The 22012-nt window shown below is 28.9% G+C and overlaps 2 protein-coding genes across 2 annotated transcripts; both read right to left on the reverse strand.

Moving 5' to 3' along the window:
- Window positions 1-5628: 5628 nt before the first annotated feature.
- LOC127250571 (uncharacterized) lies at window positions 5629-6413 on the reverse strand. The gene has a single exon (XM_051273925.1). It carries the CDS (start codon window positions 6231-6233, stop codon window positions 5892-5894), a length of 342 nt encoding a protein of 113 aa, XP_051129882.1. The 5' UTR covers window positions 6234-6413; the 3' UTR covers window positions 5629-5891.
- A 9213-nt stretch (window positions 6414-15626) lies between these two features.
- Window positions 15627-21486, reverse strand: LOC127250654 (folate-biopterin transporter 1, chloroplastic-like). Its single transcript, XM_051274035.1, has 9 exons — window positions 21207-21486; window positions 20263-20492; window positions 19457-19521; window positions 19201-19363; window positions 18478-18626; window positions 18137-18391; window positions 17869-18037; window positions 17694-17786; window positions 15627-16795 (listed from the first exon to the last, which is right to left on the reverse strand). The coding sequence occupies exons 1-9, from the start codon at window positions 21451-21453 to the stop codon at window positions 16505-16507; spliced, it is 1662 nt and encodes a 553-aa protein (XP_051129992.1). The 5' UTR covers window positions 21454-21486; the 3' UTR covers window positions 15627-16504.
- Window positions 21487-22012: the final 526 nt, after the last annotated feature.

Consider the following 22012-nt stretch of genomic DNA (forward strand, 5'->3'; position numbering starts at 1 on the left):
CTTTTACGTTATTGTATTTAATATTAAAATTATCTTTATATTTGTATCATTTTTTGTACAAATGTCAGTTCTATTAGTATTATAAGACACTGATGAAAGTATTTTTACAATTTTTTCTTAATTTGTATTACATTTTGATATAATAATTAATATTTAAAAATCAAAAGCGCAAAAAATAAATGAGACCCTTAGAACCGAACGTTAGTATTATATATTGGGAATTGTTAAAAATGTTAAATCAACTATTTTTCTATAAAAATTACTCCCTCCGTTCCAGAACTATAGTCTGATTGAATTTGACACATAATTTAACGAATAGGGTAAAAAATACGAGTAAAAAGACTCTTTTGCCCTTGTGAGTGTAGTAGTATAAAAAGTAGTGGTAATTGTGTAATAATAATGAAAAAGTAAAGGTAGTTTTATAGTGATATGGTTATTTATGAAAATAAGACTATTATTTTGGGATAGACAAAAATGGTAAACAAGACTATTGTATTGAACCATATAAAGTATTACCTATAAAAAAATATTTCCATAAAGAACAATTAATTTTTTAATCTAAAAAATCCTATTGTAATTTTCTATAAAATATTAATTTTCTCAAAAAAAGGTGTTAAATCCTTTGAAATTCGCAAATCCTAAAATAACGTATTTTTTTCATAATTTTTTAATTTAAAATTCTTAAAATACTTTCCATAAAAAAATTAAAAAACTTTAAAAACTCAAATTAACCCAAGTTATATAAAAGTTACTCAAATTAACCAAATTTTATATAAAAAAACTTTAAAAAACTTTTCTTAATTTTTTATACTCCCTCCGTCCCAAAAGAGTTATCTTGTTTTTCCATTTTCGTTCGTCCCAAAACAATTGTCTTGTTTCCTCATTTAGTACCGTAGTTCTCACTTTATGACAAAATTATTCATACTTTTCCAAACTACCTTTAATTATTACTCTAACCTACCTTTTAGAATATTTCAAAAAGCAAAGACATTATAGTCTTTTACATTCTACTTTATACCAAATTTTAATTAAATACTATTATTCTTTATTTCCGATGCTAATTCCTAACAAGACGTCTCTTCTAGACGGACGGAGTATTTATCAATTTTTTTTTATATAAAAAATTAATTCTTAAAATCCCAAAAAAAAAAAAAGTTGAATGATTAAGATGGTACACTCAAGGGAACTAGGGTTTAGTCTAGAGGTCAAGTCCTCAACCTAAACTTGTTCAGACGTTCAAACCGTCGGTTGCGATTTGTCAAAATATTCAACTGAAATCAAATTTTTCGAGTGATAATTTTGATTATGGTTTAACAGTTTCGGTTATGGTTTAAAAATAATTTATTTTGGTTTAAAAACAACTGAATACAATTTGAACCGTCTGTTTATATATATATTCATTTTAATATTTTTGTTTTTTCTAAATTTAAATTTTATCTAAAAACAATTAATTTTGATTTTGATTTTATTTAGATATATATTTATCATCTATTATTGTATAAAAATCATATAAACAATAATTAATTATAGTTACAACATAAAAATAATTAAAATAATAAATCCTGACTTCTTAATCAACTAGGTTGAGTATCAATTTCTTCCCTATCTCATCCTTTTTTCATTTTTTTTCGAATTCGTTACATTGATTAAAGTTATTCTTTTTTATAACCTGAAAAAAATATATGTATACAAACTCACATGGATTACGTCAACGAAAATATATGTTTAATTATTTTAAAAACTATATTTTAATAAAAACATATATACAATATAAATGTTATTTTGTAGATAATAAAATTTTATATTCCTTCAGCTCAAAATATTATTTTTACTATTTTCGTCTGTTTTATTCAAAAGTATCTTTTAAATTTATAAGTAATTAACACACTGATATCAAAATATTTTTTACCTTTTATATAAATTACAAGCGTATCATTTGAATTACATTTTTGGAATCTTAAATATAATTAATACTTTTGGAATCTTAAATGAAGACTAATTTTTTATTTTGAGTCGTGAAAATGGAGATGGTAGAGTTTTCCACATAAATAACTATTTATTATCATATGATTAAAATTAAATAAGCATATATTGTACATATTATTATTACTTTAGTTCATATAATATATTTATATTATATTTGATATCAATTATAACATCTGTTATTTAGGGTGTGTTTGTTTGTACAGAAACTTATTATATATATATATGGGTAAACTGTTTTTTTAGTTTCGTAACTAGATCCCTTATCATTTTAGCTTCGTAAGTGAAGTCTGTTGCAAACTAGTCTTGTATGTGAAAAATTTTCGTTGTTTTAGGCCTCTAGCGCCGGAGACGCCCGCGTGACTCGCCGGAAGCCACGTGTCTGCCGGATGTCCCGCCAGGTCAGCGACACCTAACGGACACGTGATTTTTTTTCTTTTTTTTAATTTTTTTTCGATTGAACCAAATAAAAAAATTTAAAAAGGCAAATAAAATTAAAAATTAATTTAAAAATATGTTTTTAAAAAAAATTAAAATAAATAAAATAAAAATAATAAAAACCACGTGTCCGTCAGTGTCGCTGACCTGGCGGACACGTGGCCTCCGACGAGCTACGCGGACGTCTCCGGCGCCGGAGGAGTAAAACAACGAAAATTTTTCACTTATGGAACTAGTTTGCGACAGACTCCACTTACGAGACTAAAATGATAAGAGAGGACTAATATGATAAAAGTTTTCAGTTACGGAACTAAAAAAACAGTTAATGTGATATATATATATATATATATAGATGTTAAGATTATATCTCGATGCATGTTATTGCTGATTTCACTTTTAATAATAATAATAAGGGTAAATTGTTTTTTTAGTCCCGTAACTGGACCTCTTTATCATTTTAGTCCCATAAGTGGAGCCTATCGCAAACTAGTTCCATAAGTAAAATTTTTTGCTGTTTTAGTCCTCCGGCGCCGGAGACGCCCCGTGGCTCGCCGGAGGTAACGTGTCCGCCAGGTGTCCCGCCAGATCAGCGACACCTGACGGATATGTAGATTTATTATTTTTTTTTAATTTTTTTAATTTTTTTAATTGGACCAAATAAAAAAAAATAGAAAAATACAAATAAAATTAAAAATAAATTAAAAATAAGTTTTAAAAAAATGAAAAAAAATATAAAAAATCTACGTGTCCGCCAGGTCAGCGACACTTGGGGGACACGTCACCTCCGGCGAGCCACGCGGGTGTCTTCGGCGCCGAAGGACTAAAACAACGAAAAAATTTCACTTATGAGACTAGTTTGCGACAGGCTCCACTTACGGGACTAAAATGATAAGCGGATCCAGTTACGAGACTAAAAAACAGTCTACCCTAAAAATAATAATAAGTCATAAAATAATAATAATAATAATAATAATAAATAATAATAATAATAATAATAATAATAATAATAATGTTGCTTTATGGAAAGTGATATGAGTGAGATCATTAAATTAGGTTATAGGGAGAGTTGGTTGCGTTTGTTGGCAAAATTTAATAATCCCTTTTGACCAAGTAATCTATTAATTAATTAATTAATTATTGATCCTATATATAAAGAAAGTGATAGTGCTACCTAATTATATATATATATATATATATTTTTCCAATTTATTTTTATATATTTATATATAGTAATTGTTTGTTTAGTATTTTGATTTGAAATTTTTTTTATAAAAATATATAAAATTGTGTCGGTAATTTAATGAATTATAATTTATGTTGAATATTAATTTTTGTTAGATAATAAAAAAATATATATATATTGATAATCGTGTTAAAAGAAAATTTTGGGTCAACAAATCCATATACTCCCTCCGTCTCATAACAAAGTATCTAATTTTTCATTTTAATTTCATTTTAATCCGTTCTATAACAAAGTATCAATTTTCTTTTTTTTTTAAGTAACTGTACTATTTACCTAACATTATAAATACCCTTACAATTTACAATATATTATACAAATGCTATTACCTTTATATCACACATATTAATAAGGTTATTTTAGTCATTTCTACTTTATTCCTACTATATCCCAATATAATATTAATATTTCTAAAACTATGTGAAAAAAAAACTAAATATTTAATTTCGGGACGGAGGGAGTATATCATATCTTTTGATTTACAGGAATCTTGTAATATTGCAAAATTTTTGGGTTTATTTATTTATTTTATATGGTTTTATGTTTTAATTTTGTAAGTATATGTTAAAAAGATCTAAAAATTAATTATGGATTCTTACTTATATAAATAAATTTAATTAAGATTCGACACCAAAATTTTAGCTTTTTCAGTAATAAATTCAATAGATATTTCCAACTTAATCCCATATGATTTATTTCGAGTTGTAAAATTAATTATCCTTTTAACTTTTTTTTTTAAAAATATTTTTTTCTCAATTTCTTTTGTTATATAATATCATTTTTTTTTTTTTCTTTTTTTTTTTTTGTAAAAGTATACTCTCTCCGTCCCTTATCAAAGGGATTGCTTTGGGGTTTTGTAGTAGATTAAGAAATAATAGTATTTTATTGGTCAATGGAAGTGTGCAGGAAATTTTGATATTTTTGCCATTTGACTTTTTATATAAAGTAATTGTATGCGTAATAGTATGTTTGTAATTTAGATAAAAATTAAAAAATAATTTGGTATTAGTGTATGTTTACTTTTTCTAAAATAAGAAATAGATACTTTGAAATAAGACAGGAAAAATAAAAAGAAAAATACTTTAAATTGAGACGGAAAAAAATATAAAGTTTTCATATAAAATATTACATCCAACAAGTATTTTGTTCAAAAATTAAAAAAAAGATACAAAATTATATGCTAATTTTTAATTTTGTTTTTCTTCAGCAATCCAACATATAGATTTGAGATGTCAGGTTCTAAAGACTTACAAAAATAACTAAATAAATAAAAAGAAGCTCCATCCATCATTAAAAAATATAAATATATTTGCTTCTTTTTTTTTTCCTAAAAATATTTTCATTTATCTTTTAAGTAAATATATATATATATATATATTGTCATTTATATATATATATATAGATATTAATATAAAAGATAAAAATACTAGTTATTATTTATTCATACTAAAATTTATAAAAAAATATGTATTCCGTCCTTTAACAATCTATCAATTTTTCTATTTTGGTCCGTCTCATAACAAAGTATCTATTTTTTTTTGTAATTGTACTGTTTAACTAACATTACAAATACCATTCTAATTTATAATATATTACACAAATGCCATTATTTTTATATCATACTATACTAATAGGGTTAATTTAGTCTTTTTACCTTTATTTCTATTTTATCCCAATATAATACTAATATTTCTAAATTCTGTGTAAAAAGTAAATGAATATATAAATATATATATATATATATATATATATGAACATATTTTTTTATGATGAGTGAAATGCATTTTCTTTTAAGCATGAAAATTTCCTCCCCATCCTATCCCTCCGTGTAGTCCTTTTCTTTTCTTTTTTTATTTTTTCCCATCATCTTTAATGCCTCTTTATTATATCAAAAGAAAAAAACCTTCAAGACATTAAAAGACAAAACAAGAATGTCAAATATGAAGACAATAAATATATTTTTTTGGTATGCTTTTTTGCATTCAAATAATATTTTATGAAATATATATATATATTTAAAGAAAATACTAGAAATTGCATGATAATAATTAAAACCTAAAGACTAACAAAAAAATCTCCAAGTAAAGTAATCCTCTTGCCTTAAAATAACTTCCCTTGTCACATATCTATATATATATATATATACACAAAAAGACACCACAAATTCATCAAGAAAGGGCAAGAACACATAGAAGATCATCTCCCATGCATGTAATAACATAAATTACCCCTAATAATACGACGAAACTTGCGACGTGCTCGAGTATTTCTTCGAAGGGGACGAAGATGGGGACGAGCCCATATCACCCGATCGTCGCCTCAACATTTTCCTCATCCCATCGGCCACTTGAACCGCCGGATTCGACTTATACTCTTTACGAAAAGACATGTGAGCCTTGACAACTTCATCAACCCTCGACGCCGATTTTTTCTTCACCTCATCCCTCACGGCCTCCGAGCAAAGCCCGCATAGCCATTTCCCTTCGAATTTCGACTTCACCTCACTAATGTAGTCTTGTGTACAATCCTCCTTAAGCCCACAACACTCACACTTCACCAATTCAATGTCCATTTCTATCTTTCCTTAATTAGGGTTTGAAAATGGCTCAAAAGAACTTTTTTTTTTTTTTCTTTTGCCCTTTAGGTTAGATTTCTAATCTTTCTCTCTCTTCCCCCACTCTCTCTCTATATATGTGTGAATTAGTGAAAGTAAAGATCAAGAAAGAAGTGATAGGAGTGTGAAGGGGAGATATAGGGAAGACATTATATATACACTAAGGAAATCAAGTGCCATAATTTGCTCCATGTTCTAAGGGACATTATTAGGAGATATTTTAGTCAATATGGCCTATAGGGGCCCCTTAAAAATGTGGCTTTTTGGTATTTAATTTTACATTTTATCGACTAACTTTAAGGACTTTGAGTTTGGCTTACGTCCTTTCGATCAAGCTTATACTTTTCAATTTTATTTTTGAAATATTTATTGAACAATGTTATTTAAAAAAATATTTCATTCATAACTTGTTTTTTTTATTTAAAATATTATAGACAATGATTTCTAAGTGATATTATACATATGTATATAATTTTGTCAATAAAAAAGCAATATAATTGCTAATTTCTAAAAATATAAGCGAGGAAACATTCATCCTTTATTATTTATATAAATATTTTACTTGAAATATACGGAAAAAAATCAAGGGTTATATTTTTCAATTTTATTTTTGAAATATTTATTGAAACATGTTATTTAAAAAATATTTCATTCATAACTTTTTTTTTTATTTAAAATATTATATTCAATGATTTATAAGTGATATTATACATATATGTATAATTTTTTCGATGAATAAACAATATAATTGCTAATTACTAAAAATATAAGCTATGAAATATTTGTCACATATGAAATCCTTTATTATTTATATAAATATTTGATTTGAAATATACCAAAAAAAAGTCAATTTTAAAAAATGATGTGAACTCCAATAATACCACATGAAAAATTATTGCCCTAGAAAACTAGAACGTCTTGTCGTCACTTAGCAAATCATCCAAAAATTAGATGAGCTTTCGAAAAAGAAATATATATATATATATATAAATAATCAATCATTAATCTTCTTGAATTTTATTATTATTTTGTTATCATAAGTTGGATCTGATACCATTTGTAACATTGTGATCCAAACTAATTAGATTTGTATATTCAAAACAAATTTTTCGTACGTATTTTGTTATTTTTTATTTTAAAATTATTTTGAAACAAAGATATTTAACCATATAATTTACAAATATACTTAAAAAATAAAATAGAATACTTACTGACATGAATAATCAAATCAATTTTCTTAAGCATAGTCCAAATCCAAAGTATTGTAAAAGTGAACACAATTCTATCTTGTCCCTTTTGTCATGTTCTATGAATAATTATTGGTTCATTTATTTTTATTTTGTTGAAGAAATTATTTTTAAGAACAAATTATACAAAAATGAATATGGGTACACATTAAAAAATTTAGGGTAAATTGTTTTTTTTAATCCTGTAACTGGACCCATTTATCATTTTAGTCCCGTAAGTGGAGTCTGTCGCAAACTAATCTCATAAGTGAAAATTTTTCGTTGTTTTAGTCCTCTGGCGCTGGAGACACCCGCATGGCTCACTGGAGGCTACATGTCCGCTAGGTCAGCGACACTTGGCGGATATATGGATTTTATTATTATTTTTTTCATTTTTTTTCTAAATTTTATTTGCCTTTTTTAATTTTTTTTATTTGGACCAATTGAAAAACAAAATTAAAAATAAAATAAAATCCACGTGTCCGTCAGGTGTCGCTGACCTGGCGAATACGTGGCTTCCGACGAGCCACGCGGGCGTCTCGGACGCCGAAAGACTAAAACAACGAAAATTTTTCACTTATAAAACTAGTTTGCGACAGACTCCACTTACAAAATTAAAATGATAAAGAGATCCAATTATACAATTACAAAAATATAATTTACCCAAAAATTTATATGAACATAGGTAATGTTCACTATTTTTTATAAGAGTCCAATCTAAGGAGGGGTTGAGGACCTTTTCTAAAGTTTTTATTTATATAAAGCGACCCCGTAAACAAGTTCGGGGGTTGGTTTTGTTGTTGATTTTTGACTTTGTGTCTCATTATTCATCGACAAATTTATTTTAGTAAAACATCGTATTTAAAATTCATATTTTTCATTTAAGATATCAAATAATTTTGTTTTCTTGTGCAATATACAATATATAATCAAATATATTTTTAATTAAAAAAAATCATATTAGAAATATATTTTTCATTATAAACTTATATATTAGCATCCTAATTGTCCCTTAAACTTTTTTAACGCCTTTTCGTTTGTAAATTTTCAATCGGAGTGCAATAACATACAAACTATGCAAACAAAGTAAGCCAGTTTAGGCAGAACCAAGAAAATATCGACGAATTTTAAATTTATGATCTCGCAGTTACGAGTGTCCTAACACACCATTATATATATATATATTATATTGTGTGTGTGATAGAATATAGACAAAAACACATTTCGTCCTTTTATGTCTTATTGGATGAATGTTTTCATGTTTCGATATATGCATGTGGAGCAGCTGAAACCAACACACACCCACATGGGTGTGTGCGTGTGTATATATATATATATATAATTTGATGCATTGAAATGCATATGAATGTAAAGATAGGTGGCGGAATTATTTAGTCGGTTTCGATTTTTTATAGTATTATTTGAGTTTGGGTAAACTATTTTTTTAGCCGAGTAACTGGATCCTTTTTATTATTTTAGTCCTGTAAATGGAGTATGTCGTAAACCAGTCCCATAAGTGAAAATTTTTTGTTGTTTTAGTCCTTTGGCGCCGGAGACGCCGGCCTGGCTCGCCGGAGGCCACGTGTCCGCCAGGTAGCGACACTTGGCGGACAGGTGGATTTTATTTTATTTTTTAATTTTTTTGAAAAATTATTTTTAATTTTATTTGCTTTTTAATTTTTTTTTATTTGGTCAAATTGAAAAAAAAAATAAAAAAAAAAATCCACATGTCCGCCAGGTGTCACTGACCTGGCAGGACAGTTGGCGGACACGTGGCTTCTGGCGAGCCACGCGGGCCTCGCTGGCGCTGGAGGACTAAAACAACGAAAATTTTCCACTTATAATACTAGGTTGTGACAGACTCCACTTACGAGACTAAAATGATAAGGGGTTCAGTTACGGGACTAAAAAAACAGTTTACCCTTTGAGTTTTAATATATTTCAAATTGTTAACCGTCGATATTATGTTCAAATCGACGGTTCAATTTTTTTTTATTTAAAAAATTATATCGATAATATAAAGAAATAATATTTAATGTTAAATATTGACTTTTCAAAAATAATAGAATATATATACTCCTTCCGTCCCATAACTAAATATTCATTTGTTTTTTGCACGTAGTTTTAGAAATATTAGTATTATATTTGGATGTAGTAGGAATAAAATAAAAATGACTAAAATAACCTTATTAGTATGTGCAATATAAAAGTAATAACATTTGTGTAATTTATTGTAAATTGTAAGGGTATTTGTAATGTTAGGTAGATAGTACAGTTACTAAAAAAGAAAATACATACTTTGTTATGGGACAGACTAAAATAAAAAAATGGATACTTTGTTACAAGACGGAGGGAGTATTATACTACTTCTGTCTAACTCTAAAAGGGTCACATTTGTTTTTTGTGTATTAATATTTAAATATTAATTATTATATCAAAATATAATATACATTAAGAAAAAATGACAAAAATATTTCTATTAGTATCTTATAATACTAATAAAATAATATTTGTATAAAAACTTATACAAGTATAAAAATATTTTTAATATTATTAAGTATAATGACGTAAAATGTAAATATAATTTTTAGAACCCAATGATGAAGTAGGATATTAAAAATTGTGTGGGAAATAATATATTATATATATTTTTTTTTTAACTAAAAAAAGAGATTTTTGAGGGGCTAATTGCCCATATAACCCATCTATGGCTGTGTTTCTTTGAGAATTTTTTTTTTTTTTTTCAATTTTCTTTAAAAGATATATATATATATATATTTGCCGTAATATTACATTAAATATTATTTTAATACAAAATTTACAGGTGTGTTTGTTTGAGGGTTTGGATTTTGGAACGAGATTTGAATAATAAAATTTTGAATTTAAATAATTGTATGATATGATATAAATAAAAATTGATGTGATATTTTGAATGTAAAATTGATTTTTAGTATAATATAAAAACTAAAAAATAAATATTTAATTTGATATTTTTGGAGAAAATTTTTTGTAAAATTAGTAGAAATCCCACAAAATCCCTCGAACAAACAGTCTTCTCAATTCACAAAATCTCACAAAATTATGATGTTTTTGGATTTATATTTAAGATTTCAGAATAATGGAATGAATTGAAATATTATTTTTATATTATCTCAGATGATATTTCAAATAAAAAATAATAGTCCCTCCGTCCCACATAATTTGTCCCTATTTTCTATTTTCCGTTCACATAACTTGTCATTTCTATTTTTGAAAATATAATTATGTACTTTAATCGCATTTTAAATTTAAAAATTTATAATTTTAATTAAACTATTTACTTATCTTAATCTTAATATATAATTATTTTTACTAAATAATAATTATTTTTACTAATACACTTCTGAATTATTTACTAATTATACTTTATTTAAATTCCTATGTCTACATTAATACACTCATATTACATTGAACGGAGAAAACACTAATATTTTGCATAATATAATAAATGTGAAAATCTTTTATAAATGGATGGGACTTTAAAAATATGGTCTACTGCCTCTATCCCTCACCCCCCCCCCCCCCCCCCCACAAATCTCTCTAGTTTGTTTTTTATTTTTCGAGTTAACTAGTAATTTAATACTTTCTCCGTCCGACTTACAAAGTTTACATATTTTTATTTTGGAATGTCCAATTACAAAGTTTACATTTCATTAAATACCCTACTTTTTTTCACAAATATTTTTATTTTACATCACATAATTACTTTTACACAAAAAAGTAAGGGCAAAAATGTTATTACACTACTTTTAACTACACCGCGCCAAAAGTAAATATAACCCTTGTAAATAGACGGAGGGAGTATAATATTTTGTGAAAGAAAAAATATAAAATATCGTAATAGGGTAAAAGAAATATTATAAAATTTCAAAGTAAATGAAGTCATACTATTTCTAATGCTTTATTTTATTTTTTTTTTGAAATATTTTATTTATATTTTCTTATTTATTTATATACATTATTTTTATCATTTTAAATACATTTATAAAATTATTCCAAACAAAAACTAATAATCGAAATGGCAAAAAAGAAAAGATAAAACAAAATCATACTATCTGAAAAAATAATCTCTAAGAGTAAAACAAGCAAAAATAATGGGATTGAGGACATGTAGGGTGTGTTTGTTCGAGCGTTTGGACTTTGGGTTGTGATTTAAATAGTAAAAATTTTGAATTTTAACAGTTGTATGATGTGATATAAATAAGAATGAATGTGATATTTTGAATGTAAAATTTATTTTTAGTATAATATAAAAAATGAAAAATAAGTGTTTGATTTGATATTTTTTGAAAAAAAATTTATGAAAATAGTAAAAATCCCACAAAATCCCTCAAACAAACACAGTACATTTTAAAAATCATATTTAATAAATTATATTAGATGAGAAAGAAATTTTTTAGTAAAAAATAAAGGTTTGTTTTTAATAGTCGCCATCAATTAACGGTATATATTGAATAATTAATCATCTCAAAGTATCGAAAATTTGAACTCATAATTTTACAGTTACGAGTCCACCATCGGATATAAAAATGACAAATAATTGAAGCATTAAAACATGTTATAGAAATGACACATTCAATTATTAAAGCATGATACTCTTAGATTTTTTACATAATATAATAATATAATTTAGGTCCACTTTTTCTTCCAATGATTCATAAAATACATTTCTTTCACTCTCTTTTTTTTTTTTTTAATTTAATTATTAAGTTGACTTTTTATGGATGACCCTTTTTCAGTTACCAAAATAATTTTCCATAAAAGAATTCTAACACTCCCTCCGTTTCATAATTTGGGTTGTGTTTGGCACGAAATTTAAAGAATATTGATATCATATTTATAGTAGGTAAAAAGTACAGGTAAAAGACTTTTTTGCTCTTGTAAGTGAATTAGTGTAAAAAATAGTGGCAATTGTATAATAATAATGAAAAAATAAATGTAGTTTTATAGTAATATGATTATTTATGAAAATGAAACTATTGTTTTGGGACGGACAAAAATGGTAAACAAGACTATTGTATTGGGACGGAGAGTATATATATATATAGTTGTGTGTGTGAGTATTAGAACAAGAAAGAATTGTTTCGAATTATATACGAATTATACATTTAAAAAAATTGTATCAAAAGAAAATTTTGAAAATGAAGTAATATGGAAGTACATCAAAAGTATGCGTAGTGTTTCAAACTTTGATGTTTTCGGATCTTGTCTATCATATATAGTTCGTTTAGTATAACTTGTTTTATCGAACCTAATTTACATATTATTAAATTTAATCGTAAACTTATCCAAAGCGCATCCGAAAAGTAACAGTTGCGGTGTTCTCACGTTAAAGTTGCGGTGTTCTCACATTAAAATAATAATAATAATAATAATAATAATAATAATAAATCATGAATTATATGTTCATATGTCATTTATAGAAGTATGACATATGTAGCTCTTAGTGTTTTGTATTATATTTTTATTATATTAATATAAAAAATGTGTTTGCCACATTACAGTATAGTGTTAAATTTTATGTTCAGCACCGTAATCGCCGCTGATATATATATATATATATTTAGAGTTACGAGTAATATAATTTCAAATAAACAAATCTGTTGGTGTGTTCCAGCGTCGACCTACACCCAAACCCAGATCCGATCCGACCCGGTCCAACCCAGATCCGACCCGACCCGATCCAACCCAGATCCGACCCGGTTTGTTTTTATCTCCCTAAATCAAACCGATCTCTCCCATTCTGTTCGATCTTTTGAATCGGTCTTTCACCCCGTTCCGTCATTCACGGTGCTATCCCTATTTCTTCGGAAATTGATCGAGTCCACCATGGGTGTTGATAAGGTAAGGTTGTTCCCTACTTTTTTGGGTTCTATCCATCCGCCTCTCCTCTATATATTGGGTTTGGGATTTTTGGGAAATGATAGGATCGAGTTCGCTATTCTTCTCTGTTATGTGAGCGACGAACTACTGCCTAGCCTATCGACTTCTCTCGTTATTGTTCTGTCCTGATACTGCATGTGCGAGGAGCACTCTAGGGTTCTTAGGTCACTTCGTGTTAGGTACCACCGCAATCGACACCTTTGTGGGTCACCTCGTTGGACGACTTGGAGTTGGCGAAGGAGTGGCTGCGACCTGAGCCTAATCTACCGATTGATCTATTTCTCTTTCAATTCTTAATATATATTTCTGTTTTTACATTCTTAACTATCGTTTTATCCGCACTAATTATTTGGTTGAGAATCTGTGCAGATCACCCAACGTTTCAGAAAGATCGATAATCCCAACAAAATCTATAAAAATTTCCTTTAAATATATTTATAAGTTTGTATATATATATATATATATTTTATATTGTGTTTGGTAGTGCCATGGTAGACTCGTGAACATGAACGTGAGGTCGCTAAACATATTTTATACATAGTCATGAAATTCATACAAAATTATTTTTATTTTTTATCATTTAACAATACAATTTAAAAAGTAATCCAATCCATGATTGAAACTCATAATTATTAACCATAAAGCAAAAATAAAATATTTAGTAAATTGATGATATATTATGTGAGGTCAAAAAGAGTGTGTTTAGCGTAGGCTTAGGATGTTAATAATTCATCATCATTTCTATCATTATCACAAAACTATTTTATTGTAAATGATATCATATGAAAACAAGATCATGTTTATTTTGTGTTTTCAATCTTGTTTTTATGTTATATAAATTTTTTTTATGATAATATTCAAATTATTACCGGATAATTACATTCAGTATAAATATTGATGAAATTTATACTCCATTCGTCTCATATTTATGTATCCGTTTGCTTTTTGCCCGGAGTTTTAGAAATATTAATATTATATTAGGATATAGTATGAATAAAGGAAAAATGACTAAAATAACCTTATTAGTATTGTGTGATATAAAAGTAATGACATTTGTGTAATATATTGTAAGTTGTAAAGATATTTGTAATGTTAGGTAGATACTACCGTTACTAAAAAATGAAATTGATATTTTGTTATGAGACGAACCAAAATAAAAAAATGAATAAATTGTTAAAAGACGGAGGCAGTATTTTTTATTGGTTTGATAATTGAGAAAGACGATAATGACAGCTATTAGGGTGCTCAAGGATCAAATCAACATCGTTAGCAAATCACGATGAAACAATTAACAATTTATCACAAGACAAATAGTATATTATTAAGTAGCACGTTAACTTACAACAATTAGCATTTCATCATAAGACAGGAAATATATATTGTGTTGTTGTATATTATATGAATATTTGTTATTTTCTTTTAGATATTTCTTGATTGATATAACTATTATATTGAAATAAAAATATATTTTCTTCTAAAATCATAATATATTTAATTTTATAATAGTCCTGATAAAAGTTTCCAAATATGGAAATGACATATTTAATTTTTATAATAATATATTATTTTATCTAACAAAATATTAATCTATCTAAATTAGTGTTAAAAAAAAAAAAAAAAACCCACCATATTTTATCACATAGTTTTCCTTACAAAAACAGATTTATTTTATATGCACACCTAACAATTGAAAAGGGTCGTCGCCTTAAACTTTTTAATATTATTTCTACTTAAAACGTCTTAAAATTTTTGCAAAATTTCTTTTAGACATAATTTTTTTTTATCTCTCTAAATAAAATTTATAAAATCATTCCAAGTATAATCGCGGATAAATGAAAAATTTATTGATAAGACCTTTTCAATTATAGATACATTAATATATATATATATATTAAAATTATACCATGTAAAATGTCATATCTAAAAAAAAATGTTATTGTTACAATGTTAAATGTTCAATATTTTGCTGACATCGTGATGCACAGAAAACACATACTTCATCAGTTCCGCAACAAAAGTTATATATTTTTTTTCGTATTAATTTTTGAATATTAATTATTATATCAAAGTATAATATAAATAAAAAATAAAGACAAAAATATGTTTGTTAGTATGTTATAATACAAATATAATTACATTTATATAATAAGTTATACAAGTATAATGATATTTTTAATACTAAGTATAATAACAAAAAAATAAATAAATATAACTCTTGTTACCAGAGGAAGGGATTACATCATAAGTTAGCAGTACATAGTTTATAGTCATATACTTAATACAAATACACCAAACAAATTAACATATGAATAGTTCATATAGCACGTATCACCATTGATCTTAGTACATAAGATATGTTTATATAGCACACCTATAAAAAATAGTTTTAATACCGTTATAAAGTACGCAAAATAATATTATACACCGATATTCTAGCGATACGCCTTAGAGCTACTAACACAAACATAAATTCCCTACATCAACATCTCCCATGTATATTCTAATGAAAAAGCGCTTCTATAATACACAAAAATATGGATATATTTTAAGCTCGAGGAGCAACTATTCTCTCTCTATATATATAGTGTATGAATTTTGCGTTCAAGGAGCGCCTACTCTATGTATAAAATGTCAATAAATTTTGCGCTCAGGGAGGACTCACTATACGTATAAAATGTCAATATATTTTACGCTCAAGGGGCGCCTACTCTGTGTAAAATGTCCAATATATGTTACGCTCGAGGAGCGCCTACCCTGTATAAAATGTCAATTTACTTTGCGCTCGAGGAGCGCCTACTCTACGTATAAAATGACAATATATTTTGCGCTCGAGGAGCGCGAGCGCCTACTCTATGTATAAAATGTCAATATATTTTGCGCTCGGGGAGCGCCTACTCTATGTATGATCTAGATCATCATTTCGATATATATATATATATAGAGAGAGAGAGAGAGAGAGAGAGAACTAATCTACGATCCATCGACATGTTAGTTAATATATGCATATGGAGAGAATCAAATGCAATGCTCGTATAACCGAAAGACTACTCACCGTGAGGTCCAAAGCTACTCAGCTGGATTTTATAGTCCAGCATCGTCGTGCTCCTTCAAATCAGCGTCGGATATGCGCTGAGGAAGGAGACCGAGGAGAGGGAGAGGCAGTAGGGAACTGAGATTGCAAAAAATAATCAGAGAAGATAAATTGTCGAATTCATCCTTTGTGACGCCGAAGAGCTGAGTTAGTCCAGCTCCGATCAATCCCCCGAGGACGCCTCCACCGTTTGATATGGACATGAGGGTTGCGAAGAGCGTCGCTTCCATGCCCTCCGGGCATATTCTTGCTGCTAATACGAGGACGGGCATGAACGATACCTAGTCGAAAAAGACATCATAAATAAGCCCAGAGAGAATCGCTTCATACATGAATTACTCATTCCGTCATCTAAATTTATTTTTATTTCTCTGTTTTTTCATTGTTATCTAAATCTATTCTCGTTTTTTTTCCTGAACAAAGTATTTATTTGTCTTTTGCGTTATTGTATTTAATATTAAAAATATTCTTATATTTGTATAATTTTTTGTACAAATGTCATTATATCATCATTACAAGACACTAATAGAAATATTTTTTTGTCATTTTTTCCTGAATTGTAGTACGCTTGATATAATAATTAATATGCAAAAAAAACTAAATGAATACCTACGGGACGGATGGAGTACTATTTTTTTCTATTTTTTTTTTCTTTATTCTAAAAAAATGTTTCAATTTTTTTTTAAATTCATGCCCGGTCAAATTGACATACTTTTTTTTTTTTTAACGAGGGACTAAAATATTAGTCCTATCCGACTTTTCGATTTATCCCCAACTCTGAAATCATGGCAAATTGCCAAATCATCGTTACACATTAACTCCGGCATTCCACATCGGAAGTTGGATTGAGATGCGCATAATTCCAATTTTGCCACGATTTCAAAATTAGGTGACAAATCCGATACAAAGTTTATTTACAGGACTAAAGTGATAAGGAGGCTAAAAAACAACTTTTCCCATACTGTTTCGACCTCTCTTATAGGGAGACAAAAACAGCTTTTCCCATAATGTTTCGACCTCTCTTATAGGGAGACGGAGGGAAGGCATGCAAAAGAATAAGCTTTGTTTACACAACCAATTTTAACTTATTTGGCACTATTCATTTTTAAAAAATATCACATTAGATACATTTTTTATCTCACAAAATATCAAATCAAATACTAAGTTTTTACTTTTTACCTGACTGAGAACGGTTATAATCAACGAGTCGCCCATCGCAAACCATTCATCGCTTATGCCTAGTTTCCGGTTCAATCCTGTGACGAGCAAAACCTGATAGACGTGACACAAGTCAAGTTTATATTCACAAGATACAAATATCTGTAAATTCGAGTAGAACGGAGCAAGAGCATACTTGAGTCATTCCAAGAGCTGAACCAATAATGGTCGTGGAGAGAAAGATTTTCCGCAAAGGTACATTCTTTAAGAAGCTATTATAAGCACCAACGCCGAGCAGGGATGCCACAGAAGTTACGAGCTTCACACGCCCCAGAAACTCGGGGGTGAATCCAAGTTTATTCGTGCTGAACCGGAGAGTAAACAGTAATTTGTAATTGTTAAAAAACAAGATATGAAAATGTAATCGACAGCATGATGAGTGCTCACATAATGAACTTACGTACGCGAAATAGAACATGGCGGAATCAGACTGCGGCGTCGCTTGCCACAGGAATATAAACAAGGTTGGCAAAAAAACATTCGGTTGCTTTACAGCGCTCCACAAATCCACGATGTTGTGTTTCATGCTGTCAACAATGCCGGAACTCGTTGAAATTAGATTATGGTGTTTCTCCGGAGCGAGTATTGGCTGCTCTTTGACGAGGACGGCGACTGCAGAGGTTATCAAAGGAAGTGTAGCCGTTAATCCGAAGACAAACCTGCAGGCATTTGAGGATTCATGAGTTAAAACAATGTTTATTGTTAGTTTGTAATAAAAAACAGAATGAGTCGGGCATTCGTGCACCTCACGCCGTAAGCGCCCACAAAGGAACCACTGAAGTAGGAGCTGACAATGCCACCAAAAGCCGAAGAGCCCCAGCAGAGCGACTGAAGTGAACCGGACATGCTTTGTGATTCACCGCGAGCCCTCTCTACAACCATTGAGTCCACAACCTGCACCATGCTTTATTTCCATGGTTTAGCGGATGAAAGAATGTGTAAAGCCATCGTAAGTAGAGCTGTTAAACAAGCCAAGTTTAGGAGAACTTTCATTGTTTAGGTTCGATTTGTTGATTAGATGAAGCTCGCTTGAGCTAATTTATAAACTAGTCTTACTGCCGGTTGAAAAAGTTTCTTTAACTCGCTCGATTGAGAGAGACATTGTTCAAAGAACCAAGTTAATCTTAAATCAGCCGATTTAAATGAATTGCGGATAAGCAAATGATGAACAGAAACAGCAAGAAAGGGGAAAAACAAAGTTCAGTTTGGAAAAAGGGGATCTAGTAAAAGATAACACCAAAGAATTTCTTATTCGAACTTAGTTCATTTAACTTGTCAAAGAGGTTGTTATCGAGTTCGAATGAGATGAACAAACAAATAGCTTGTTCAATCTTGTAAATCTAGTTAACTTACAACCTAGTTAAACTTACCAAAATTTGTTATCATCTTCAGAATTAGAAAATACATAAACCCAGGGGAAATTAGAGCAAATGGAAAACCAGAAACAAAAATAATAAAGTGCACTTACTACATCGGAAAATGCTACAGAAAGTGATCCAAGAAGAGTGCATAAAGCAACACCATATTTGTTATCTACAGAGGTAGCCATCAAACTCCATGAAAGAGTTCCTAAAAGTCCTGAAATCACCAAATAAGACCTTCTTCGGTATCCAAAAAGAGGGATGGAATCGCTGTAACAGAACAATAAAATGTGAGTCAAGACCTATGTTTAGGTAAACAGGAAAAATCAAGATGTTAAAAAAATAAGGTAGGTTGCTCTGCACCTGATGAATCCATACAGGGGTTTAACTAGCCAAGGTAACGCTGAGATACCAGATATGATTGCTGTCTAAACCACAAGAAACATAAGTCGTTCATATATTTTTCACGAGGGCAAGTAAAAGAACCTCAGTCTTACAATGTAGTTAGATTAAGTGCAAAGTCATTGACAAGCTAATCTTTCTCAAAATCAGAATCATTAATCCATGATATATAGGGGTGGCTACTAAGGTATGTTCTTAAAATTTCTTTAAAATAAAACAATTTCAGCTCAAACAATTTAATCCATGTAACAATCATATTTTCATTATAGCATAGACATAACTTCACAACATCTTTAACATATACTTTTATAATTTACTAAATTCGGTCAAGAATCATTTTTCTTTTTCTTTTTAATTAACAGAACTCTTTTTTTCTTTCATATTATGAGTTAATGTACAAAATTAATATTCCAAGTACTACTTCTAATCCTAATGCTAGCTTCTTAGAATTTTAATTCTAAGTAAAAATTAGACCATATTGCAGCCACTACTGATGAAGCATGATGTTAAAATCGCCCTAACAATATAGCATCCGAAATCGTGCAGCTAATGATCAAAACCACCCCATAACATCGATTCTTCATTAATCGAATACATTGAACAGCTGAACCACTTTTGTTGTCTATTATTAAATCACGCAAACATATTGATTCAGAAAGTTGTCTCGGTAAGAGGCATTGAAGCTAGATTCATATCCATTTATAGATTTGCAAAAATTTTAGTCCATGGAGTCACTGCAAGATTCAGAATTAAGAATACCGAAATACCTCTGCAGGGTCTAGCTGCAGCTCATCTTTCAAGTAGAAATTCACCGCAAGCCGAGAAAGACCCAAAACACCTTGCACAAAATATACCATAGCGACCGCAATGTTGTCGGCAGTTACGTCAACTCCAAAGAATCTTGTCGAATTTCTACGACTTATTTCTTTGGATAGTAATACGTCATCGGACGAGATGATTTCTTCATCTAAACTGGTCGTCAATGCAACATTTTTACCTAACAAAAATAAACATTAGATGAACACCCAAGGCATATTATAACAATATAGAGTTATCCTTTTAACAAGATGAAACTTGTTCGACAAGTAATCAAATGTTTGAGGTTTCCATAGTATATATTCAATCAATCTAAACAATTTATACTTCAGCCTTACATGAATTCTACCTCAATCTTATACTTTAATCTAACATAATTTGTTCGAAAATGCTAACTATGGTCCTTTTTTTCCTCGATCATCAGTAAAGAAGAAAATAAGTGTGAATAGATAGATAAACATACTTTCACTCTCTACATGTCTTATATCTTCAGTCCTATAACTGGATCTGAATCTGCCATAGCCAATCTTACTTATATCAAGCTCATATACTCATATTCATCATATTTTAATATCCTTCGTTGCGTTTGTGCATAGCATTTATTGCTCATCGAATTACACAGTAGTAGGAATCATTCAATAATTACAGTTTGGGCGACGGAAGGTTGCAGTAGAAGCAATTTGCTAAATAACGTATCATTTTTCCTATTTCAATTATCTAAAACAATCTGCATCGCAATCCAAAAATCCAAAGCAAAAACATCGAACAATAGGAAAAACTCAAAACGCGAACACCGCACTGGATCCTCCCATCCATCATCAAATTCCAAATTTAATCTCACATAATTCCAAAATTCGAGAAGAAACGCCAGCAAAGCGAAGTAAACATGACTTACGATATCTAGAATCCGACATAGGTTCGGCGTCGGAGTCGCCTCTGTGTCTCCTCGACTGAGTGGAGACGGAACCAGGCGCGTCGAGATCCAGCTGCGGCTTCCGTCTTCTGCGGGAGGCATACGGAGGCGGCGGCGGCGGCGTCTGGCGGAGTCGACGGAGATGAGAATAGTGGGATAGAAGTGAGAATAGGGGTTTTGCGGAGGGTAGAATTGGAAATGGAGTAGAGCTCAACGTCGTGGCTGCCATTAACAGAAAAAAGAACCCGCTGATTTCAGACAGTTGATATAGCAGAGAAAACTAGTGAAGGAAAACGAAGGGTAGAAATCTGAAATGACTATTCTACCCCTGAGCATACACCAGACAATTCTATTGGACGAAAATAATACGGCTACGTATGTTTGGTTATTCGCTTTCATATACGGTTGGACACGAAATTTAAGAAATATTGATATTATATTAATAATTGGTAAAAAATATGGATAAAAGATTTTTTTTTGCACTTGTGAATATATTAGTGTAAAAACTAACAGCAATTGTGTAATAAAAATGAAAAAGTATGGGTAGTTTTACGGTGATATGGTTATTTATAGACACAAGACTATCATTTTGGAACGAAAAAAATGGTAAACAAGACTATTGTATTGGAACGAAATAAGTAATAAAATATTATTTGGATAATATTTAAATTATATACTTTAGTAGAAAATTTAATTTATCAATTTTATCGTAAAAATTACTGGCGTATAATTCTATATGTATAAATTATTTTTATATTAAATTATATATTAATTTAGAATCTTTTATA

The sequence above is a fragment of the Andrographis paniculata genome, unplaced genomic scaffold (assembly GCF_009805555.1).
Source record: "Andrographis paniculata isolate CXL003 unplaced genomic scaffold, ASM980555v1 Contig37END, whole genome shotgun sequence".
Classification (NCBI taxonomy): domain Eukaryota; kingdom Viridiplantae; phylum Streptophyta; class Magnoliopsida; order Lamiales; family Acanthaceae; genus Andrographis; species Andrographis paniculata.

Excerpts from the sequence above, each read along its gene's own strand:
- LOC127250571 (XM_051273925.1), bottom strand. The coding sequence starts at position 6,233 with ATGGACATTGAATTGGTGAAGTGTGAGTGTTGTGGGCTTAAGGAGGAT.
- LOC127250654 (XM_051274035.1), bottom strand. The coding sequence starts at position 21,453 with ATGGCAGCCACGACGTTGAGCTCTACTCCATTTCCAATTCTACCCTCC. Across the intron at positions 18,627-19,200 it reads CTGTAGCATTTTCCGATGTA|GTTGTGGACTCAATGGTTGT; the intron begins GTAAGTGCACTT and ends AGCATGGTGCAG. Across the intron at positions 16,796-17,693 it reads TTATAACCGTTCTCAGTCAG|GTATCGTTCATGCCCGTCCT; the intron begins GTAAAAAGTAAA and ends TTTTTCGACTAG.